Source organism: Saimiri boliviensis, chromosome 11 (genome assembly GCF_048565385.1).
Source record: "Saimiri boliviensis isolate mSaiBol1 chromosome 11, mSaiBol1.pri, whole genome shotgun sequence".
NCBI lineage: Eukaryota > Metazoa > Chordata > Mammalia > Primates > Cebidae > Saimiri > Saimiri boliviensis.
In genome coordinates, this window is record NC_133459.1 from 29621749 (window position 1) to 29640359 (window position 18611).

Below are 18611 nucleotides of genomic sequence, written 5' to 3' on the forward strand. Positions count from 1 at the left end.
GCCACCTCTTAGATCTTAAAAAGAAAAAGGGTGGACATTTTCAAATACACAGGAGCCTATATCAGGAACAGATGCTCCTTAACTTACTAAAGAATTACATTCCAATAAACCTGTTATAAGTTGAAAATAGGATTAACTAAAAAATGTATTTAAATATATCTAATTTACAGAATATCACAGCTAAGCCTAGGCCACGTCAGAAGTACTCAGAACACTTACAGTAGCCTACAGTTGGACAAAATTATCTAACACAGAGCCTATTTTATAATTAGAAAAATAATTTATAGGCCAGGCGCCCTGTAATCCCAGCACTTTGGAAGGCCAAAGTGGGTTAATCCCTTGAGGTCAGAAGTTCGAGACCAGCTTGGCCAACATGGCGAAACCCCATCTCTACTAAAAATACAAAAATTAGCTGGGCATGGTGGTGTGAGCCTGTAGTCCCAGCCACTCAGAAAGCTGAGGAGGAAGAATCACTTGAACCCGGGAGGCAAAAGTTGCAGTAAGCCAACATCACACACTGCAATCCAGCCTGGGTGACAGAGCAAAACTCTGTCTCAAAAAAAAAAAACATAAAAATAAAAACAGTCCAGGCATAGTGGCTCACGCCTGTAATCCCAGCACTTTGGGAGGCTGAGGCAGGCAAATCACGAGGTCAGGAGTTCAAGATCAGCCTGACCAACATGGTGAAACCCCATCTCTACTAAAAATACCAAAATTAGCTGGCTGTGGCATGCACCTGCAATCCCAGCTACTCAAGAGGCTGAGGCAGGAGAATCACTTGAACCTAGGAGGTGGAGGCTGCAGTGAGCCGAGATATGCTACTGCACTCCAGCCTGGGCAAGAGAACAAGACTGTATCAAAAAAAAAAAAATTTAATTTAATTTTTAAAAAGATTCAAACTATAGTTTTTACTGATGTATAATGCTTTTTTATCATTTGTAAATTGAAAAATCATACATCAGGGGCTATTTCTATACTGTATGAAAGAATTTCTACACGGCACACAATCACAGTCCCAGCTACTCTGAAGGCTGAGGTGGGAGGATCACCTGAGCCCAGGAGTTCCAGGCTGCAGTGAGCTATGACGGCACCACAGACAGAGCAACACCCTGTCTCTAAAATTAAAACAAAACTAAACCAAACTAAAGAATTTCACACACTTTCACATTACAATTCATCATGTTTTTATTATCACAACCCTGTAAAGTATTTAAAGTAATGATACTAATTAATCTAGTTTACCCCTGGTTAGGCATACCTCTAAGTGTGTAACATGTTTTAACTGAATTTTCCTAACAATCTTATGGAGTAGACACCACTACAGATGGAGAAACCAAGGAAAAGACAAATTGAAAGACTTACAAAACTACAGACCTAGATTCCCAAAATTCAAACCCAAGCAATCTGGCTGAACTATATGATTAACCACTATGTCAGTAAAACAAACTGTCAACAACAATGTATTATCCTGAACACCCCACCTCTACTGGCATGTAAAAGAAACTGAGACAGAGGACGCTTAAGTCACATATTTCAAACTATGGATAGAAAGTGACACAATTAGAATTCTAGCCTGAAGCTGTGACTCCAGCATCTATGATCTTATTACTAGGCCATAGTGACTGCAGAGTCAGCAGGAATGGTTCTCTTGGTTAATTAATGAAAAGTGTCCAAACACAGGAAGCAGACGAAATGGCCAGGACTTGAGTATATGAGTAGGAAATGGATGATTGTGAAAGGATATCTAGAAAGAGAGATCACTGGGATTTCAACTGGAGCCGTTCCCCCAAACTCACTGCCCCAGGTCTCAGGTATCTTGAAATTAAATGTCTGCACCATGGCTATGCCTGATACCTCCTGCCCAATTTCTCTGCTGTCTCCAATCTCTGTATATTGGCTAAACTGTGCTGCCAGTGGATTTATGTTAGAAGACTGCAAGTCATGTCAAAATAGTGATGTTAACAAATGCAATGTCTTAAATCCCCAAAATGGTAAGTACCTCAAAGCAACTAAGATATCACATAATTAAATAAAAATTACAATGGCAGGGGCTAAAGAAGCAAAAGGTAACAGACAGTGATAAGGGAATAATAATTACTTTTTTTTTTTTTTTTGAAACAGGGTCTCTCAGGATCTGTCGCCCAGGCTGGAGTGCAGTGGCGCAATCATGACTCACTGCACCCTCAAGCCCCAGGCCCAAGCAATCCTCCTGCCTCAGCAACCCCACGTAGCTGGGACTATAGGAGTGCACCACCATGCCCCCCAGGCTGGTCTGGAACTCCTGGGCCCTAGCGATCTACCTACCTTGGCCTCCCAAAAGTGCTAGGATTGCAGGCATGTGCCACTCTGCTGGGCCCAGAAGAGAATCATTTACTCTGGAAATATAATTATGGGAATGACAGAAAATGAAGCTTATTCAAAAATAAAATCAAGGAACACTTATAAGCAAAATGAAGGAGAGATGGCTTCCCTGGATATTTTTGTGATCCAGAAGAAATAAAAATTCCAACAAAGATGAGTTAATTTTACCTAAAATGACAAACTTGCATCTAGAAAAGAGTAAATAATCCATGGCAGGAAGCATAAGTCAGGCCCAAAACAAGACACCACAGAGAAACATGACCAGAAAAAGTATGTGTAGAAATATAACACAGAAAAGAACAAAAGCTGAGTATGGTGTCTCACATCTGTAATCCCAGCACTTTGGGAGGCCAAGATGGGAGGATCAATTGAGCCCAAGGATTCAAGACCAGCCTGGGCAATATGATGAAGCCCCATCTCTACCAAAAATGCACACATTAACCAGGTGAAGTGGAGCATGCTTGTAGTTCCAGCTACTAGGGAGGCTAAGACGGGAGGACCACTTGAGCTCAGGAGGTTGAGGCTGAGGCAAGGTATAAATGTGCCGCTGCACTCTAGCCTGGGTGACAGAACAAGATCCTGTCTTGAAAAAGAAAGGAAAAAAAAAAAAAAAAAAAAGGAAATTAAAGAGAAAGAACTCAACTATCCATGAAAATTCAAGAAAGATTAAAATTGGCAATGATTTAAACGTTACAAGAGCTTCACACTTGCTTCTAATTACTTATACTTTCTTATTAACGCTGTATCTCTAGTACTAAGCACTGAATAAATGAACTCCAGAACTGCTCTGTCTCTAACATTCTCTCTCTCCCTTCACCAGCATCTTGACACATACCTATGAAACTTACCACTTTAAAAACTTTGGACATCTTGCCTTCAACTGCCATTGCCAATACCAGTGCAGTGGATTGGATTGGTTTGGTCTGACTCAGAGGTGGTGGGTGTCTTGTCTGGCTCAGAACTTGAGTCCATAACAAAGATTCTCATTACCGAACTTTGTTCTCAGTGAGGGCAAGTGGGTCATCATTGCCAGACAATGGCCGACCAACCCCTCAATTGAGAAGGGCTGAGTAAGCTCAGAGCCCAAAAGCTGAAGGCTCTGACGAGAAGCACAAGACGCTGGAGGCACTGCCTAGCACAAACACAACTGTAGCACACCCTGCCTGTGGGTTTGTTCTGCCTCCTGGGTCCCGTGGTGTGTGCAGTGCTCACTGGACCCACGCGGTGACTTTGTCGAGAAGCTGTGGGCCTCTTCAGGTGATTTCTCTGTCAGTTTCCCACTCACAGCACCTAAGTGTTCTCATTTCTGTTCCTTTTCCCCATCTAACGCTTCTTTAGCCTTGCCTTTTCCTGCAAAGCCGGCCCTCGTGGACTCTGGGGAGGGTGAGAGGCCCTTCTCCCATCCTCACCACTGCTGACCACCATTGCTCTTCCCCACCAGACTGCACTCTGTGGGCAGGAATCAGGTCTTAGTCATCTCTGTGCTGTTGAAGTCTGGCACAGAGTGGGCTTCAGGTCAATGTGCCAGGCTGCACTGGGTAGGCTCTTGTTCAACAGATGGTGGTTGGATGAAAGAACAGGAAAGAAGGAGTAACAAAATATGGAAGGTGGGTTGGAGGAAAGTTTGACTTGTTGGAGAAAATGATGACTTATCAGCATTTTACCTGCTTTCATTCATGGAAAAAAAAAAAAAAAACCCACCTGTAAAACTGAACCTATTAAAGGCTAAGTTCTAGCCAATTGCAAGAGTATTGGACACCACAGGTTTTAACACAAGACACTTGATCTACAATGAATTTAAATTATTTGCATAGTTCATGCTTGCCATGCACAAAAAGGCAGCCATAGCACCAAAGCAAAACCATAAAAGAAAACTGAAAACTGACAGATTTACAGGGTTCACTACATGTACCATGGAGAAACATCAAACACCAAGAGAAAAGTTAAAGGGGAAACTTACAATTACCTGCTGGTCTGAAGGAATAAACTCAAGAGCTTTCTGGATAACACGGCAGCCATACATCTGTAGTGCTAACGACAGGACATGGCCTCGAATCCGTTCTGCCAAAGCCAGCTTCTGTTCAAGACTGCCAAACTAGACATAATATGTGGGTGAACACCATTACTTAAGTAGAAGGGAATAAACCAGGAAAAGCAAAGCATTCATTATTCTGCATCAACCACCAGCATAACCTCTTTTAGCCCTGATACCCATGATTAACTAAACCTTCTATTTAAAGAGCCATTGTTTCTTTGAGCCAGTACTTCTCAGCCTCTAATAATGAGTAACGCTTTGTAATGTTAAAAAGTTTCTCTAATACCCAACAACAGTGTTTTCACTACAAATATCTACTAAGCAAACACGTAATTCCTCAAAGCTGCCATTAATTCATACTGTTAAATGAATCCAGCCAGGCATGGTGGCTCACACCTGTAATCCCAGCACTTTGGGAGGCCAAGGAGGGCAGATCACCTGAGGTCAGGAGTTTTCAAGACCAGCCTGGCCAACACAGCAAAACCCCATCTCTACTAAAAATACAAAAATTAGCTGGCCTGGTGGCGTGCTCCTGTAATCCCAGCTACTCGGGAGGCTGAGATAGGAGAATTGCTTGAACCCAGGAGGCGGAGGTTGCAGTGAGCAGAGATCGTATCACTGGACTTCAGCCTGCGCAATAGAGCGAGACTCTGTCTCCAAAAAAAAAAAAAAAAGATTCTATACTCTGTTACTACCAAAGCACACACAGACATACTGTTTTGAAGTAGTATTCTACATCATTACAAGAATTGAATTTTTTTCTATTTACATAAGGGAACAAAATTGGGAGGGGAAAAATTAGTAGAATCAAGAGGTAAGGCTACACAATGTTAAAATTCTACTTAGAATGATTTTCCACCCTTGGCTTTTTATTTTCATTTGAGTCACATAACATGAGATTGGAGGAGACTTTATGAATTATCAGCCCATCCAACCTCTTCATTCTCCGAAGGGGAACTAAGATCCAGAGAAGTGCTCAAGCTTGGTCCAGATCACATGGCTATCATCCATTGCACAATTTGCCACCCCACGCTGCATCAGCCTCCAGAACTAGAGAGCTCAGTATTTTTATATATGTGACAAAATGGCAGTACCAAGACATTCTAAAATCAAAAATATAAAAGTCATGTTTAGATTGGTTTCTGGAGAATTCAGGGTGAAAAAATGTTAAGTTTTCATGAAAAAATTTGGGAAGGTAAAACATGAGCATGTCATTTTTTCATCTTCATACAAATCAAACAGAATGAGATGTTAAGACATTTACAAATTTGTTTTGTGGTAGGTAATGCATAGAATTCCAGCATTTTCCTCCTCATCTCGAAGTTTTGTGCCATTCTGCATCTATACCTCAGGGTTGCCAATACCAGATAATTAGGACTACAATGGTAAGCAAAAAATATCCCTGCCTTTCTGAAATTTTACTAGAGGAAAAAGACATTAACCTAACAATCTCATTAATTCTTTGCAAAGACAGTGATAAAAAGAGTGAACATTATTCAGACTAACAGAGGCAAAATAAGGTATCAAGGCCAAATGATTAGCCAAGCAGCAAGCCTTTACCAATTATTGTGACACTAGCTGATAATGAAACATACTGGAGTTGGTGTCCAAAGACAATTCTCTAAGAACCTTAGAAAAATTTGTTTTTGGCAATATGTTATTGTGATCCTGCTAAAACTACTTTACAGGGATTATTTCCTCCATAAGGGATATACTTTGTGAAACTACTGTAACAATCTGAAATAACATGCTAGGTCCTAAATGAGGACACAGTTTTCAAAACACATTTCCAAAACAGACTGGCATTATCTGTTTGGGTATTTAAAACCATACAGAATAGATAGATTGCTGCTAATGAACTGGAAAAACACTAAGAAGCTCTTTAAAAAGACCACATACCCTTCATTCTGAGAACTGGAATGGGACTGCTATTCTTAATAAGGCTAATGAAAATCAAAATGCTCTGCAGATTCTCTTAAGTCAAAGGATACAAAGAACAAAGCCTTACTTCAAAGAACTTCTGAATGACGTAATTTCCAAACACATCCACCATGAGTTGGTAAGCAGCCTGGAGGATTTCGTTGAAGACAAGTTGGCGCTCAGCTGGTGTGGCACGCTCCAATTTCAGCTGAATGAATCTGAAGTATAAAGTAACAAAGGGCAATCACAGCACTGAAAAAAGACCTGGAGGTGCAGGGTACCTTGGTTTACAGACTGCATCAGTTCTGAAATGTGTGTGAGTGAGCATGTGCACACACATGCACACAATCAACTGAACTCTATGTAGATGAATCACTTGAACTTCCTTGAAGAATTTTTAAATAGAGAAGAAGGCCCTAACTTAACTGAGCTTTGAAAATCATATTTAAATGTTGGTACATTTCATTCCAATAGGGTCTATGTACTAAATCTTATTTATGTGCAAGGTAGGAGGGAAGATGAAAACAGGGGTGCAGGAAGAGAAGCAGGGTGGAGGGAGGCATAACCTAACAAGTACCCTACTTAACTTTTTCTTTAGAAACCAGCCTCACATCAATGAACTCAAAGCTTACAGTCCTCACTATATCTTTAACTTATTTTTGTATAAAACAGTATTCATTATCTTCTGAAACATTAACAGTTTGCCTTTTTCTAGTCTAGGTCAGGAAAATCATGTTGCCTCTGAATGTAGCCTTAGAATCCAAATACGAGAAATTCTGGCCCAGTAGCAAGCTGGCAGAATGTAAGGAGGAGGTTAAATTCTGTAGAAACTGTTTCACTGGGCACAGTCAGAGAAAGAAACAGAAACAGAAACGGGAAAGAAGAATGGGTGTTGTCATGATAATTATGCTCTTTCCCCAGGACCAGGCTCGCTTTCTGTGAAGCCCACTGCAGCAGCCCAACAGGAAGGGGTAACACAAACCAAATTCTGTCTTCTATAATAATTTCTTCACTCGTCTCTACACAGACTGTCACTTCCACAGAGTGGAACAACAAAGGAAGGTGGTAGAGCTGTCTTTCTCCTAAGCACCCTAGATCAAACTTGTATTTGAATAGCATCTCTTTGAGAGCAAAATATTCTTCATAATGCTTAAAGCAGCCAAAGTGTATGTATGTCTTTGTGTTCATGTTTCTTAAATCCCTGTGAAATAATGTGATGCACACTAAGAGGCACACTTTTTAAAAATTAGTATATGGCAATTTATTTTAGTAGGTAACTATCTGAGGCAAGACAGTTAAGGCATTAAGACTTCAGGTACCTTAAGTGCCAAAGCCAAGTACTCACCTGGACCCATGCTGGTCTTGGGAAAATTCCATTATATGCCCAGCAATCTCCCGCAGTTGTAAATTGGGGTACCGGTTGTTTCGAAAATCTTCCAAAAGCCTGCTCCTGCCAGAAGGCATGACATCAGACATTCCATATCGCAAACGAGAGGAAGAGAAAAGAGTGCTGCTCGGGCTGAAGAGGCTGGAGGCGCTGCTTGCACTGCGGTACTTGGCTTCAGCGCCTGGAGCAGCAGAGATGTATCTTCCACTGCCGTTTGTGAGTCCTCCTGTTGGTTACAGAACAGGAGAACTTAAGACCATTCTTAAGAAACTTCATTCAAGAGAGGAAAAAGCATTCCCACACACGAAAGCCTGCATCATCTCTGATTTCTTCAATGCTGTTGGCTGTTGTTTTTGTGTTAAGACAATTCTATTAGCGTCATGACTTTCGTAGGTCAACTCAACAACCTGGAAGGAAACTTTTGCACAAAGATTGAGAGGGGAATGCTTTTACTGTTGATAGTAGACTGCTGGTAAGACTGGAGCAAGAGTTAGCATGGTCCTTAGTAAATAAAAGGAGGAGCAAACGTGCCTACCAGATGAACCTAGCACCTGAGTACCAGCAATAAAAACTCAGACTTGAGTGGTTTTCCATTATGAGATCTGCAGCGATTCCTTTCATTCTTGAATAACCCCCATTTCCACCAGAAAACCACTCTAAAAAATCGGGCATCCAGATTAGTCTGTTTTAAACAGGGGACCCCATGAAAAAGCTTACTTTGAAGGAATGATTTTGCCACTAAACAGTAGTGCAAAAATCACTAAGATATTCCAGGCCATGGATGAGACACAATGAGTAGAAAACAGGAGATACCTTAAAAATGAACTTTCGAGTTCATCATTACAAATGGACAGCTCTTAACAATTTCTATTGTGACACAGCCTGAAATGACTGTAGTTTCAACGACCTTCATGCCACTGATACTGCTGTTTTGACAAGTGACAAGTGACAAAAGAATAATAACTGTGAATCCCTAGACAGATAAAATAGACATAAGACCAAAAGGTGTATCACAACATATAGCAGGCCAGGTTCAGTGGCTGATGTCTGTGACCCCAACACTTTCGGAGGTCGAGGAAGGAGGATGGCTTGAGCCTAAGAGTTTGAAACCAGCCTGGACAACAGAGAGAGACCCCATCTCTAAAAATTAAAAACAAAAAATTAGCTGGGTGTGGTGATGCACACCTGTAGTCCTAACTACTTGGGATATTGAGATGGGGGATCACCTGAACCCAGGAGGTCGAGGCTGCAGTAAGCCATGATCGTGCCATTCCACTCCAGCACGGGCAACAGGGCAGGACCTTGTCTCCACCACCCCCCAAAAGAAGGTATAGCAGCATAATAAATTATGAGTATTTTAGGCCAAGCACAATGGCTCACGCCTATAATCCCAGCACTCTGGGAGGCCAAGGCGGGTTGATCACCTGAGGTTGGGAGTTTGAGACCAGCCTAACCAACATGCAGAAACCCCATCCCCACTAAAAATACAAACTTAGCCAGGTATGATGGCACATGCCTGTAATCCCAGCTACTCGGAAGACTGAGGCAGGAGAATCGCTTGAACCCAGGAGGTGAAGGTTGCGGTAAGCCAAGATCGCGCCATTGCACTCCAGCCTGGGCAACAAGAGTGAAACTCTGTCTCAAAAATAAATAAATTATGAGTATTTTAAAATAACAATTTTTTTGTTGTTGTTGTTTTGTTTTGTTTTGTTTTTTTAATTTTGACCGCACTAGAAAAAAGATGTCAAGCCTTTTTGGGTTTTTTTCCTCTCTCCTTTAAACAAAAAGGCCAAAGTAGGTAAGAAGCAACACATAAACCACAAAAAGTTTAGATGAATAATAATTTAAAATCCATGAGATTTCACAGAATTCCAGGGCCCAGCTTTGAAAGTCTGGGTTTCAATCAAAGTAATGAAACCAAAAGAAAATGGCTCAATGTTAAAATGTGTAAAATATTCATTGAGTATTTGTCCTAAGCCCAGTTCTATGCTAGAAGTTTTTCATATACACTTTCTATGGAATTCTCACAGGCATTTTGGAAAAGGAGTTTGTAACTCCCATTGATATGACAGAAAATTAAGCCCAGAGAGATGAAATGTTCACCCAAAGATATAAAACCCAAAACTGCCATGGCCAGAATTCAGAACAGGGCTCTTGACTCCAGGGTCAGGATCCTTTCAGGGGTGAAATTCATTTTCAGACTCAGTTTCATCAAGTTTTCTTGTTCTACAGAACATTCTTGTCAAATTCCACAGTATTTCTGAATTCAAATGACAAGCGCTTTTTTTTTTTTTTTTTTAAGGAAAGGAAGAAAGAAGATTAATATGAAAAGAAAACAGCAGTCAGAATTCTGTCTTACCCATCTGAGACTGGGGAGAAATGGGCAGAGGTAGTAACAGGGTAGGTTGGCAGGCATGGGCAAAGTGTGGCAATAGCAACAAACGTGCCAAAGAAGGAGGAATGGGGTGAACACACAATGTTTTGAAAATAATTTAAAGGAATTTTAAGAACCTGGTCACTGACCAAAATGGAAGATAAAGTTATAAAGAAGCCAGGTCATTGATGACAATGTTTAATGATGAGACAAACCAACCCTGAACACTGCCCTACCACTATACTTCCAGTTACATAAGCCAATAAATGTACTTATTGTTTAAGCCACTCTTTGTTGGATGTTCTGTTATTATGGGCAAAAACATAATGACTAATCCACACAAAGGACTAGACTGAGTAATAGTTGGGCTTAATTATGCCTACAAACATGTTTAATACATTACCATGAAGTCTTGATTTTTGCCTCTTATGAAAACTAGAAAGACATTCATGCACACACACATACACACAGCTTTTAGAACTAAGAAATACAGAAATCTCTGAAAAGAAATTTCCCCAGGTACTAAATTATACATGGCAAACTGACAGTTCACGGACATATTTTGTATCAGCCAAGTAGTACTTCTTTCAACATTAATACTGTGCTTAAATTTTTGCTCTAAATTGTAGTTCTCTGGTTTTTGGGAAAAAAAAAATGTGTGACAAATAGTAAATATTTGACCACTGGCAAGTATTTGTTGATTGAATCTCATTTAGATGGTGAATGTGCACAAATGTGCTTTCCAGTTCCCAATAGTCTCAATACCAACTTGTACTTGCACCCAAACCACTACAGCTCTGGGGGTTTGGGTGCAACACTCTGGAAGTGTTTAAATTTGCAACCGTTTTAAAAGAAACATTTCTCATAAGGCTTCAAACAGACAGTGGTGCATTTCATAGGGGTGTGTCCTATGACAACTTTCCACAGACAGTAAGGGCTTAAATGTTAATAAATGCTTCCGTTATTTTGCATAATGGTATAAAAGTGATTTCTGCCAATGGTCACCTAGTATGTCATGCCTTTTTTCATTAAATTTATTTGCTTTTTGTACTCACAGATGTAACAGATGACTAATGGGCAAAGCCCTGCCTTCCCTCTTTTAAAGAAAAATTCCTATGGTCCCCAATATCTAGTTCTGTGTTTAACCAGAGGCAACAGTGTTCATCAAAACGTTTTAAAAATAAGTTCTCTCCAATTCATTCTCCAACACCACATCAAGGTTGCCCTAAATTAAATAAGCCTAAAGACTATCTTTAGTGCATGATTAATAAGGAGTCCAAAATATGTTAATTGTCACAGGTTGGTTTTACAGTTGACAGTCTCCTTCAGAGAACCAAGTGAGAACCACAAAATAATCATTTCAATTCAGAATGGGGAAATACCTAAATACATACATGACTACAGGTTACTGACCAGTAACAGAAACGTTTCAGTTCAAGCAAGGAGAGAGAAAGGTATCTTGTGTTTGAGCTGTGCTTTTCCTAAAAAGCACATGCAACCCTGAAGATAAAGAATAGAAAGAATACATTTTAAGAAGAATTCTATCATGATAATAAAACTAAATGCTTTTTAGTTTAGAACTAAATTTCAGTTATAAATGATTTTATTCTTTTGCCCTGGACAGATTATGAACTCTTGAGCTCATTTTTACTATTACATATTTCACTTCTGAAGTAATGGACAACCACAACATTTTTCTTCCAGGGCAAATGAAAAGCCTGCATGTTGTCAACTATGCATTTAACAAAAAAAAACTGTACCTGCTACCTCTTAATGTTTAAGAGTTTTAAAATAACACAGCCTGGGATTGTGCAGAAAACTATAAGCATGGAGAAGCATTCTAAGAAATGAGGGGTGAGAAAGCAGGGAGTAGGATGAAGAGATCTATGGGTAGAAAGGGCACGAAACCATTACAATCAGTCTTTGGGGACACTCATATCCACCTCCCTTACTTTTTTTCTCTTTGAGATGGGAAGCAGAATTTACTAGAGATGGATGTTTCAGTTATAGGTGAGAGTTTAAGGTTTTCTATGTAACCTACATATAAGCTCTGTTAAGAAAATTCATATTAACTATAATTAACAATTATGAAAATAATACTATTAAACTGAGTAACAGTAACACATAATTAAGTCAAACAAAATAAATACTTGAAACATCTGCCTTATTCAGGGTCACAAGGTATTTTATATGTAAACATTCATTCACGGGTATATACATATGTATGGTGAAGATGGGAGAGGAAGATTGAGAGAGATTTCACTTATTGAAATAGTACATTCTATGCTAACAATACATTTTATGCTAACAAATTTGGCAGCTTGGATGTCCATTATCAAAACTGACTGACTCAAGAAGAAATAAAAAATCTGGGTCGGGTGCGGTGGCTCAAGCCTGTAAACCCAGCACTTTGGGAGGCCGAGGCGGTTGGATCACGAGGTCGGGAGATCGAGACCATCCTGGTCAACATGGTGAAACCTCGTCTCTACTCAAAATACAAAAAATTAGCTGGGCATGGTGGCGCGTGCCTGTAATCCCAGCTACTCGGGAGGCTGAGGCAGGAGAATTGCCTCAACCCAGGAGGCAGAGGTTGCGGTGAGCCGAGATCGCGCCATTGCACTCCAGCCTGGGTAACAAGAGCGAAACTCCGTCTCAAAAAAAAAAAAAAAAAAAAAAAAAGAAATAAAAAAATCTGAACCTGTAAGACCTATAAGATACAAAGAAATGGAATAAGTAAAAATCATATTACAAATAAATGCCCAGGCTAAGACTGGCTTACCTGGCCAAGTTTATCAAATGTTTAAAGAAATAATGCTAATACTCCACAAACTCTTCCAGAAAGCAGAGGGGGATGGTACACTTCAAAGCTCATGCGATGAGGTCAATATCACCCTGATACCAAGCCATAAAAAAATACCTCATAAGAAAGAAAAACACACATCCTTCATTAAAACAGATTCAAAACTCCTCAACAAAAATACAAACACACCAAATTCAACATAACCTAAGTAAGATGTACTGGAATGCAGGATTGGATTAATATCTGAATATCAATTAATGTAACATAACCACATTCACAGAATACAGGATAAATGCCACATGATCATCAGTTAATGCACAGAAAACACTTGACAAAAACTAAAACCCATTCGCAACAAAAACTCTCAACAAAAACTCTCAATAAACTTAGGCTAGAAAGAAACTTTCTCAATCGAATACACTGTGATTATACTTAATGGTAAAACACAAATGCTTTACCTCCTCAAGATCAGAAACTAAGGAAGGGTGTGTACTCTTATTTCGTCCATTTAACACAGTCCAGGTCGAGTATCCTTTATCCAAAATACTTGGGGCCAGAAGTGTTTCAGATTTCAAAGCCTTTGAGATTTTGGAGTATTGGTATTATATTTACCAGCTGAGCATCCTAATCTGAAAATCCAAAATCCTAAATGCTCCAACGTGCATTTCCTTTGAGTTTTGTTGATGCTCAACAAAGTTTTGGGTTTTGCGGCATTTTAGATTTTGGATTTGGGATTCTCAACCTGTACTGGAGGTTCTACACAGTGCAATCAGACAAGAAAAAGAAATAAAAGTTATCTGGATTGGAAAATGGCTTTGATTCTCAGATGAGATGATCTTATAACATAAAAAATCTTACAGAATCCTCCCAAAAACCATTAGAACTACTAATAAACTACAGCGAGGCCACAGGATGTAAGATCAATCTACAAAAATCAATTATATTTCTGTGAGCAAGCAACAGTCAATCAAAAGATAAACCAGAACAAAATTCTATCTGTAATAGCATCAAAAATATATGCACTTAGAGATAAATTTAACAGAAGTAGTACAAGACCTGAACACCAAAAATTACAAAGGAAAATGGTGCTAGAACAACTAGAAACGCATGTGCAAAAACATGAATCCTGACCTGACATCAAAATTTAAGTGGATCACAGACTTATATTTAAGAGATAAAACAATAAAACGTTTAGAGCAAAACATAGAGCAAATCTTCCAAGAGTCAGAGTTAGGCAATGATTTCTTTGATACTATTCCAAAACCAAAATAAACTGGACCTCATCAAAATAAAAAACTACTGTACTTTAAAAGATACCATTTTAAAAATGAAAAAAAAGGGACCAGCATGGACAACATGGTGAAACCCTGTCTCTACTAAAAATACAAAAATTAGCTGGGCATAGTGGCAGGTGCCTGTAATCCCAGCTACTCTGGAGGCTGAGGCAGGAGAATTGCTTGAACCAGGAGGCGGACGTTGCAGTGAGCCATGATCACGCCACTGCATTCCAGCCTGGGCCACAAACCGAAACTGTCTCAAAAATATAAAATAAAATAAAAAACAAAATTGAAAAAAAGGGGAGAGGAACAGTAGCTCACACCTGTAATCCTAGTGCTTTGAGAGGCCAAGGCAAGAGGATCACTGGAGGCTAGGAGTTCAAGACCAGCCTGAGCAACATAGCAAGACTTAGTTTCTACCAAAAAACAAAACAAAACAAAACAAAACAAAACAAAAAACACTTACTTTAATTAGCTGGGTGTGGTGGGGTGTGCCTACAGTACCAGCTATTTGGGAAGCTGAGGTAGAAATATCCTCTGAGCCCAAGAGTTTGAGATTACAATTATCTATGATAGTACCATTGCACTCTAGTCTGGGCAACAGAGCAAGAGCCTGTCTCTAACATTAAAAAGGAGGGATGAGGTGCGGTTCGGGGAGGGAATGGAACTCGAAAAGATTTGTTTTTAGTCTGAAATTTAAACAATCAATAATGAAAAACTATGCCACTCAACAAGTGATTTTTAAATAAATAATAGGAAAAATTACTCAACAGATCACTGATTTTGTTAGAAGATACTAACACATATCTGCCTACTGGACAAAGTGTAAAAATGACAAGATGAGGAAAAGATCCACAGGAGATACAGGCTGGTATATGCATTCAAACACTAGCTATGTGGTTGGTATCATTAGCAACATCCATTAAAACAGGCTGAGTTTAAAAGGGTGAAGAGTTCTTTTGAGTATTCAACACGATGAATATAAAATGCTTAGTATGGTTGCTCATCACTGCTGATGGCTAGTGGCAGGAGTCAAGTAGTATTAATAACAGAAGCTATATCAGGTGTAGGCCAGTACATATTTGGTAAAGAAATGTTAAGTCTCTTAAGCCAAAATGTCTTTAAGGCCTCTGTATGGAGACTGTTAGAAACCAAGTAGCACACCTCTATCTTCTCAAGGAAACAGACTCAGCTGAGGCAAAGCTGTACTAACTGAGACAAACGTTCATCAGGAATGCCAAGTGCAATACATGCACTGTACATGACAGAAATCCAATGCAAACGTACACAAAGAAACTGCTTAAACAAGGTGAGTATTTCCAAAGTGAAGTTATGTTAAACAGACCAGGCAGGTAACAGAAGTCATTAAAACATGAAATAACTCACACTAATAGTTACTTCCTTCTCCACAGGGAAAACATGAATTAATAGGTAGTATTAAATTAAATTGCTGATACTTTAGAAAGAGGAAGGGTATCATGCATGAAAGTATATTTCTGGCTCTATGTCCACATACCAAGGAACCACAGTTTTTAAATTTTATGTTTTATTTTATTTTGAGACAGGGTCTTACTCTGTTGCCCAGGCTGGAGTGCGGTGGCATGATCTCAGCTCACTGCAGCCTTTCTCCCGGGTTCAAGCGATTCTCCCACCTCAGCCTCCCAAGTGGCTGGGACTACAGGCATGCACCACCATGCCTGGCTAACTTCTGTGTTTTTTGATAGAGATAGGGTTTCACTATGTTGGCCAGGCTGGTCTTACACTCCTGACCTCAAGTGATCTGCCCACCTCGGCCTCCCAAAGTGCTGGGATTACAGATGTGAGCCACCGTGCTCGGCCTACCTATTTTTATAAATAAAGTTTTATTAGAAGATAGCTATATATTCACTCATTTATATTTTGTCTACGGTTGCTTTCACACTTCAACAGCAGAGTTGAATATTCACTACAGATACCATCAGGCCCACAAAACCTAAAACATTTACTATCTGGCTCTTTACGAAAAAAAATCAGCCAGTTCAGTTTATTTAGTACACAGTATGGGATGACATGGTTCACATGTTTTTAAACCAAGAAATTAAAAGATATATATTCCTGGATTTTATAATGGACTGGTTCAAGATATCCTGAGTATATCATGTGACAGGATATACACCGAAACTGCAAGGGTTGGAGTCGAAAAGGCTTGATTCTAAATCTGTTCAAATCTGAGATAACCTAGGCTAAGCAAGATATTTAAGTCCTGAGACATGGGATAATACCTATACCTTCTAGTGTTGTATGTACACGACCCAAAACCATTAACACCAGCAGGTAACTGCCAGGTCAGTGAACATTAGTTCCTTCCTTCTAGCCACATATCAAACTGGGAGTTTGACATCCCTCTCCAGATTTTACATTAACCCCTAGTCTTTGAAGCCAGGCATTCTGTCACTAGGAAACACGGTTGTGCAATGTACCCCATTCTCTTGTCTACCTATCATGGGCCTACTAATCAAGAATGTCACAGTAACTTTTCTAAAGTGATGTTCATATATATTCTGAGAAAATGAGTTTTACGACTAAAGTTCTTATTGTATAAAACCTTAGGATATACACCCAATACCAATACGTATATATAAATATAGTTTTGACTTGAAACTCACCTCTTTCAAACTCAAAGCTATCATTCTTAGTTCCAGAATAATAAGTCTATTACACTACCCACTCAAGACGTCTCTTAAATCCTATAAATCACTTACTAGTCTGTCTATCCAAATGAAAGCACCTGTTTGTTTTCAGTCAGTTCTCACTTCTGAGTCCATGAAGCCACTTTTACTCTTGCTGGTTAAAAACAGAACCTTCTTGGTAAAGTGGCCACACATGCTGATTTGCCCAGGACAGTCCTGATTTAGGCTATTATCACCAAGTAATTATTCACAGCACCCCATCCACTCACAAGTGTCCTGGTTTGCATGATACATTATGTGGTGACTCTACATCTAGGACTCAACTTTCCCAATCTAGCAAATAAATCAGTACTTCAAGCTTACTAAATAACTGCAGGAGAGGAGTATGCACTGTGTTTGAGATAAGAAAACATCTCCCATGTCCTGAAAGATTTAGAGATTTGCCACAAAGGAAAAAAAAAAAAAAAAAAAAGGTAATATAATTTTCTTTTCATTCTTACAGCCTGCTGCTTAGGATCCTCTTTCTCCCTCCCCATTTTCTAGAATCTAGATGGTAGTATTTTAAAATCCCATGCATGAAACAACCTAAATATTTAACAGGGAAATATATATCTCCTCATTAAAATACTATATAGTTTGAGAGTTTATATTTACAAATAGTTTAACATATGGCAAAATTTTTAAAATAAAATGCTTTATGTGAAAAAGCAAGATATTATATGTACATATAGCAGAGGAAAAATTTTGAAAAGAAGTAAGGCAAAATATTAATTGTGGTGGTTAATTTCAGGTGGTGATACTAGGTGATTAAATTCTGTCTCTGTGTTTCCTAGCTTCACTGAGATGAATCTATGTTTATACTGTTTACACTGAAATACTCTCACAGGTAGCCAAAGAATAAAATGTTCATACTAAAGCTAACTGAATATACAGGGAAATGTACCCAAACTATAATAAAGCCAAAACTGCTATACTATCTATAGGTACAGCCTGAATAACATGAGGTATTTACGGAAGGCACAGAACACCCAGGACACTTCTAGTATAAAGGGACTGTCCTTTGCTTATGCAAAGTTCTTGTAATGTCATCGGTGGCAAGAGAGTTCTAGAGTTCAAGGTGGTGTTAGAGTAATGGTTCTTACCCAGGTTTAAGCTTGAAGAGGATCCATGTGAAGAGAGGGAAGGAGGTGGTGTCTGTGAATGTCCTGGTCCCTGACTAGGGAGAGGCATGCCCACGGGTCCAGGAGAGGAGGAAAAGCTAAGGCCGTTATAAAAACTGTGTCCAATGGGGGTCAAGCTGCTCGATGTCCTCTTATAAAGGTCACTGCTGCCAGTCAGGGAGTCACGGCGGGAGCCACTGCCAGTGTTGGAGTTTGCAACTAAAATGGAATTAAAACAATGCAGATAAGAACAGGCCTGTTCTTCGAAGAACAAGCCCAGTGACCTGTTCCTAACACTTTGATCCAGACTCCTTACCACCGCAAATTTGTCAGCAGAGACAGCCTAACTGTTAATGTAGCAGTTCTGGGGCAGATAAAGTAATAAAGAGGACATGGCTCAGGTTAACATGACCATCACACATATGCCAAATTTACCTTCCTATGGTGTCATATATTATAGGATAAGGGAGGGTTAAAAAGCTCTGACGGCCACATGAGCTATGGAAAAGGTGAAAGGAAATGGACTAGAAGAATGCCTTTCATCAACTGAAAAGGTTCAAGTAGAAAAATGGGATACAGAAAAAAGATTTGTCAATGGGGTACTGCCCCACTACACAAGACTTATATA

At 39.4% G+C, this 18611-nt stretch overlaps 1 protein-coding gene and 1 non-coding gene across 16 annotated transcripts in view; both read right to left on the bottom strand.

Moving 5' to 3' along the window:
* PUM1 (pumilio RNA binding family member 1) overlaps positions 1–18611 on the bottom strand; it is a 145304-nt gene that overhangs the window by 17765 nt on the left and 108928 nt on the right. For 9 of the 15 annotated variants that reach the window (XM_074380421.1, XM_010348172.3, XM_010348171.3 and 6 more), the window contains 4 exons: positions 17966–18202; positions 7662–7929; positions 6405–6534; positions 4322–4456 (listed from right to left, as the gene is read on the bottom strand). In XM_074380421.1, coding sequence (XP_074236522.1) covers positions 4322–4456; positions 6405–6534; positions 7662–7929; positions 17966–18202 — 770 coding nt within the window. The remainder of the gene's footprint in view (positions 1–4321; positions 4457–6404; positions 6535–7661; positions 7930–17965; positions 18203–18611) is intronic. The other 6 variants (XM_074380422.1, XM_010348173.3, XM_003937594.4 and 3 more) reach the window with 3 other exon arrangements.
* LOC120366215 (small nucleolar RNA SNORD103/SNORD85) lies at positions 3311–3395 on the bottom strand. Its single transcript, XR_005580950.1, has one exon. It is a non-coding gene; the product is annotated as a small nucleolar RNA SNORD103/SNORD85 (small nucleolar RNA).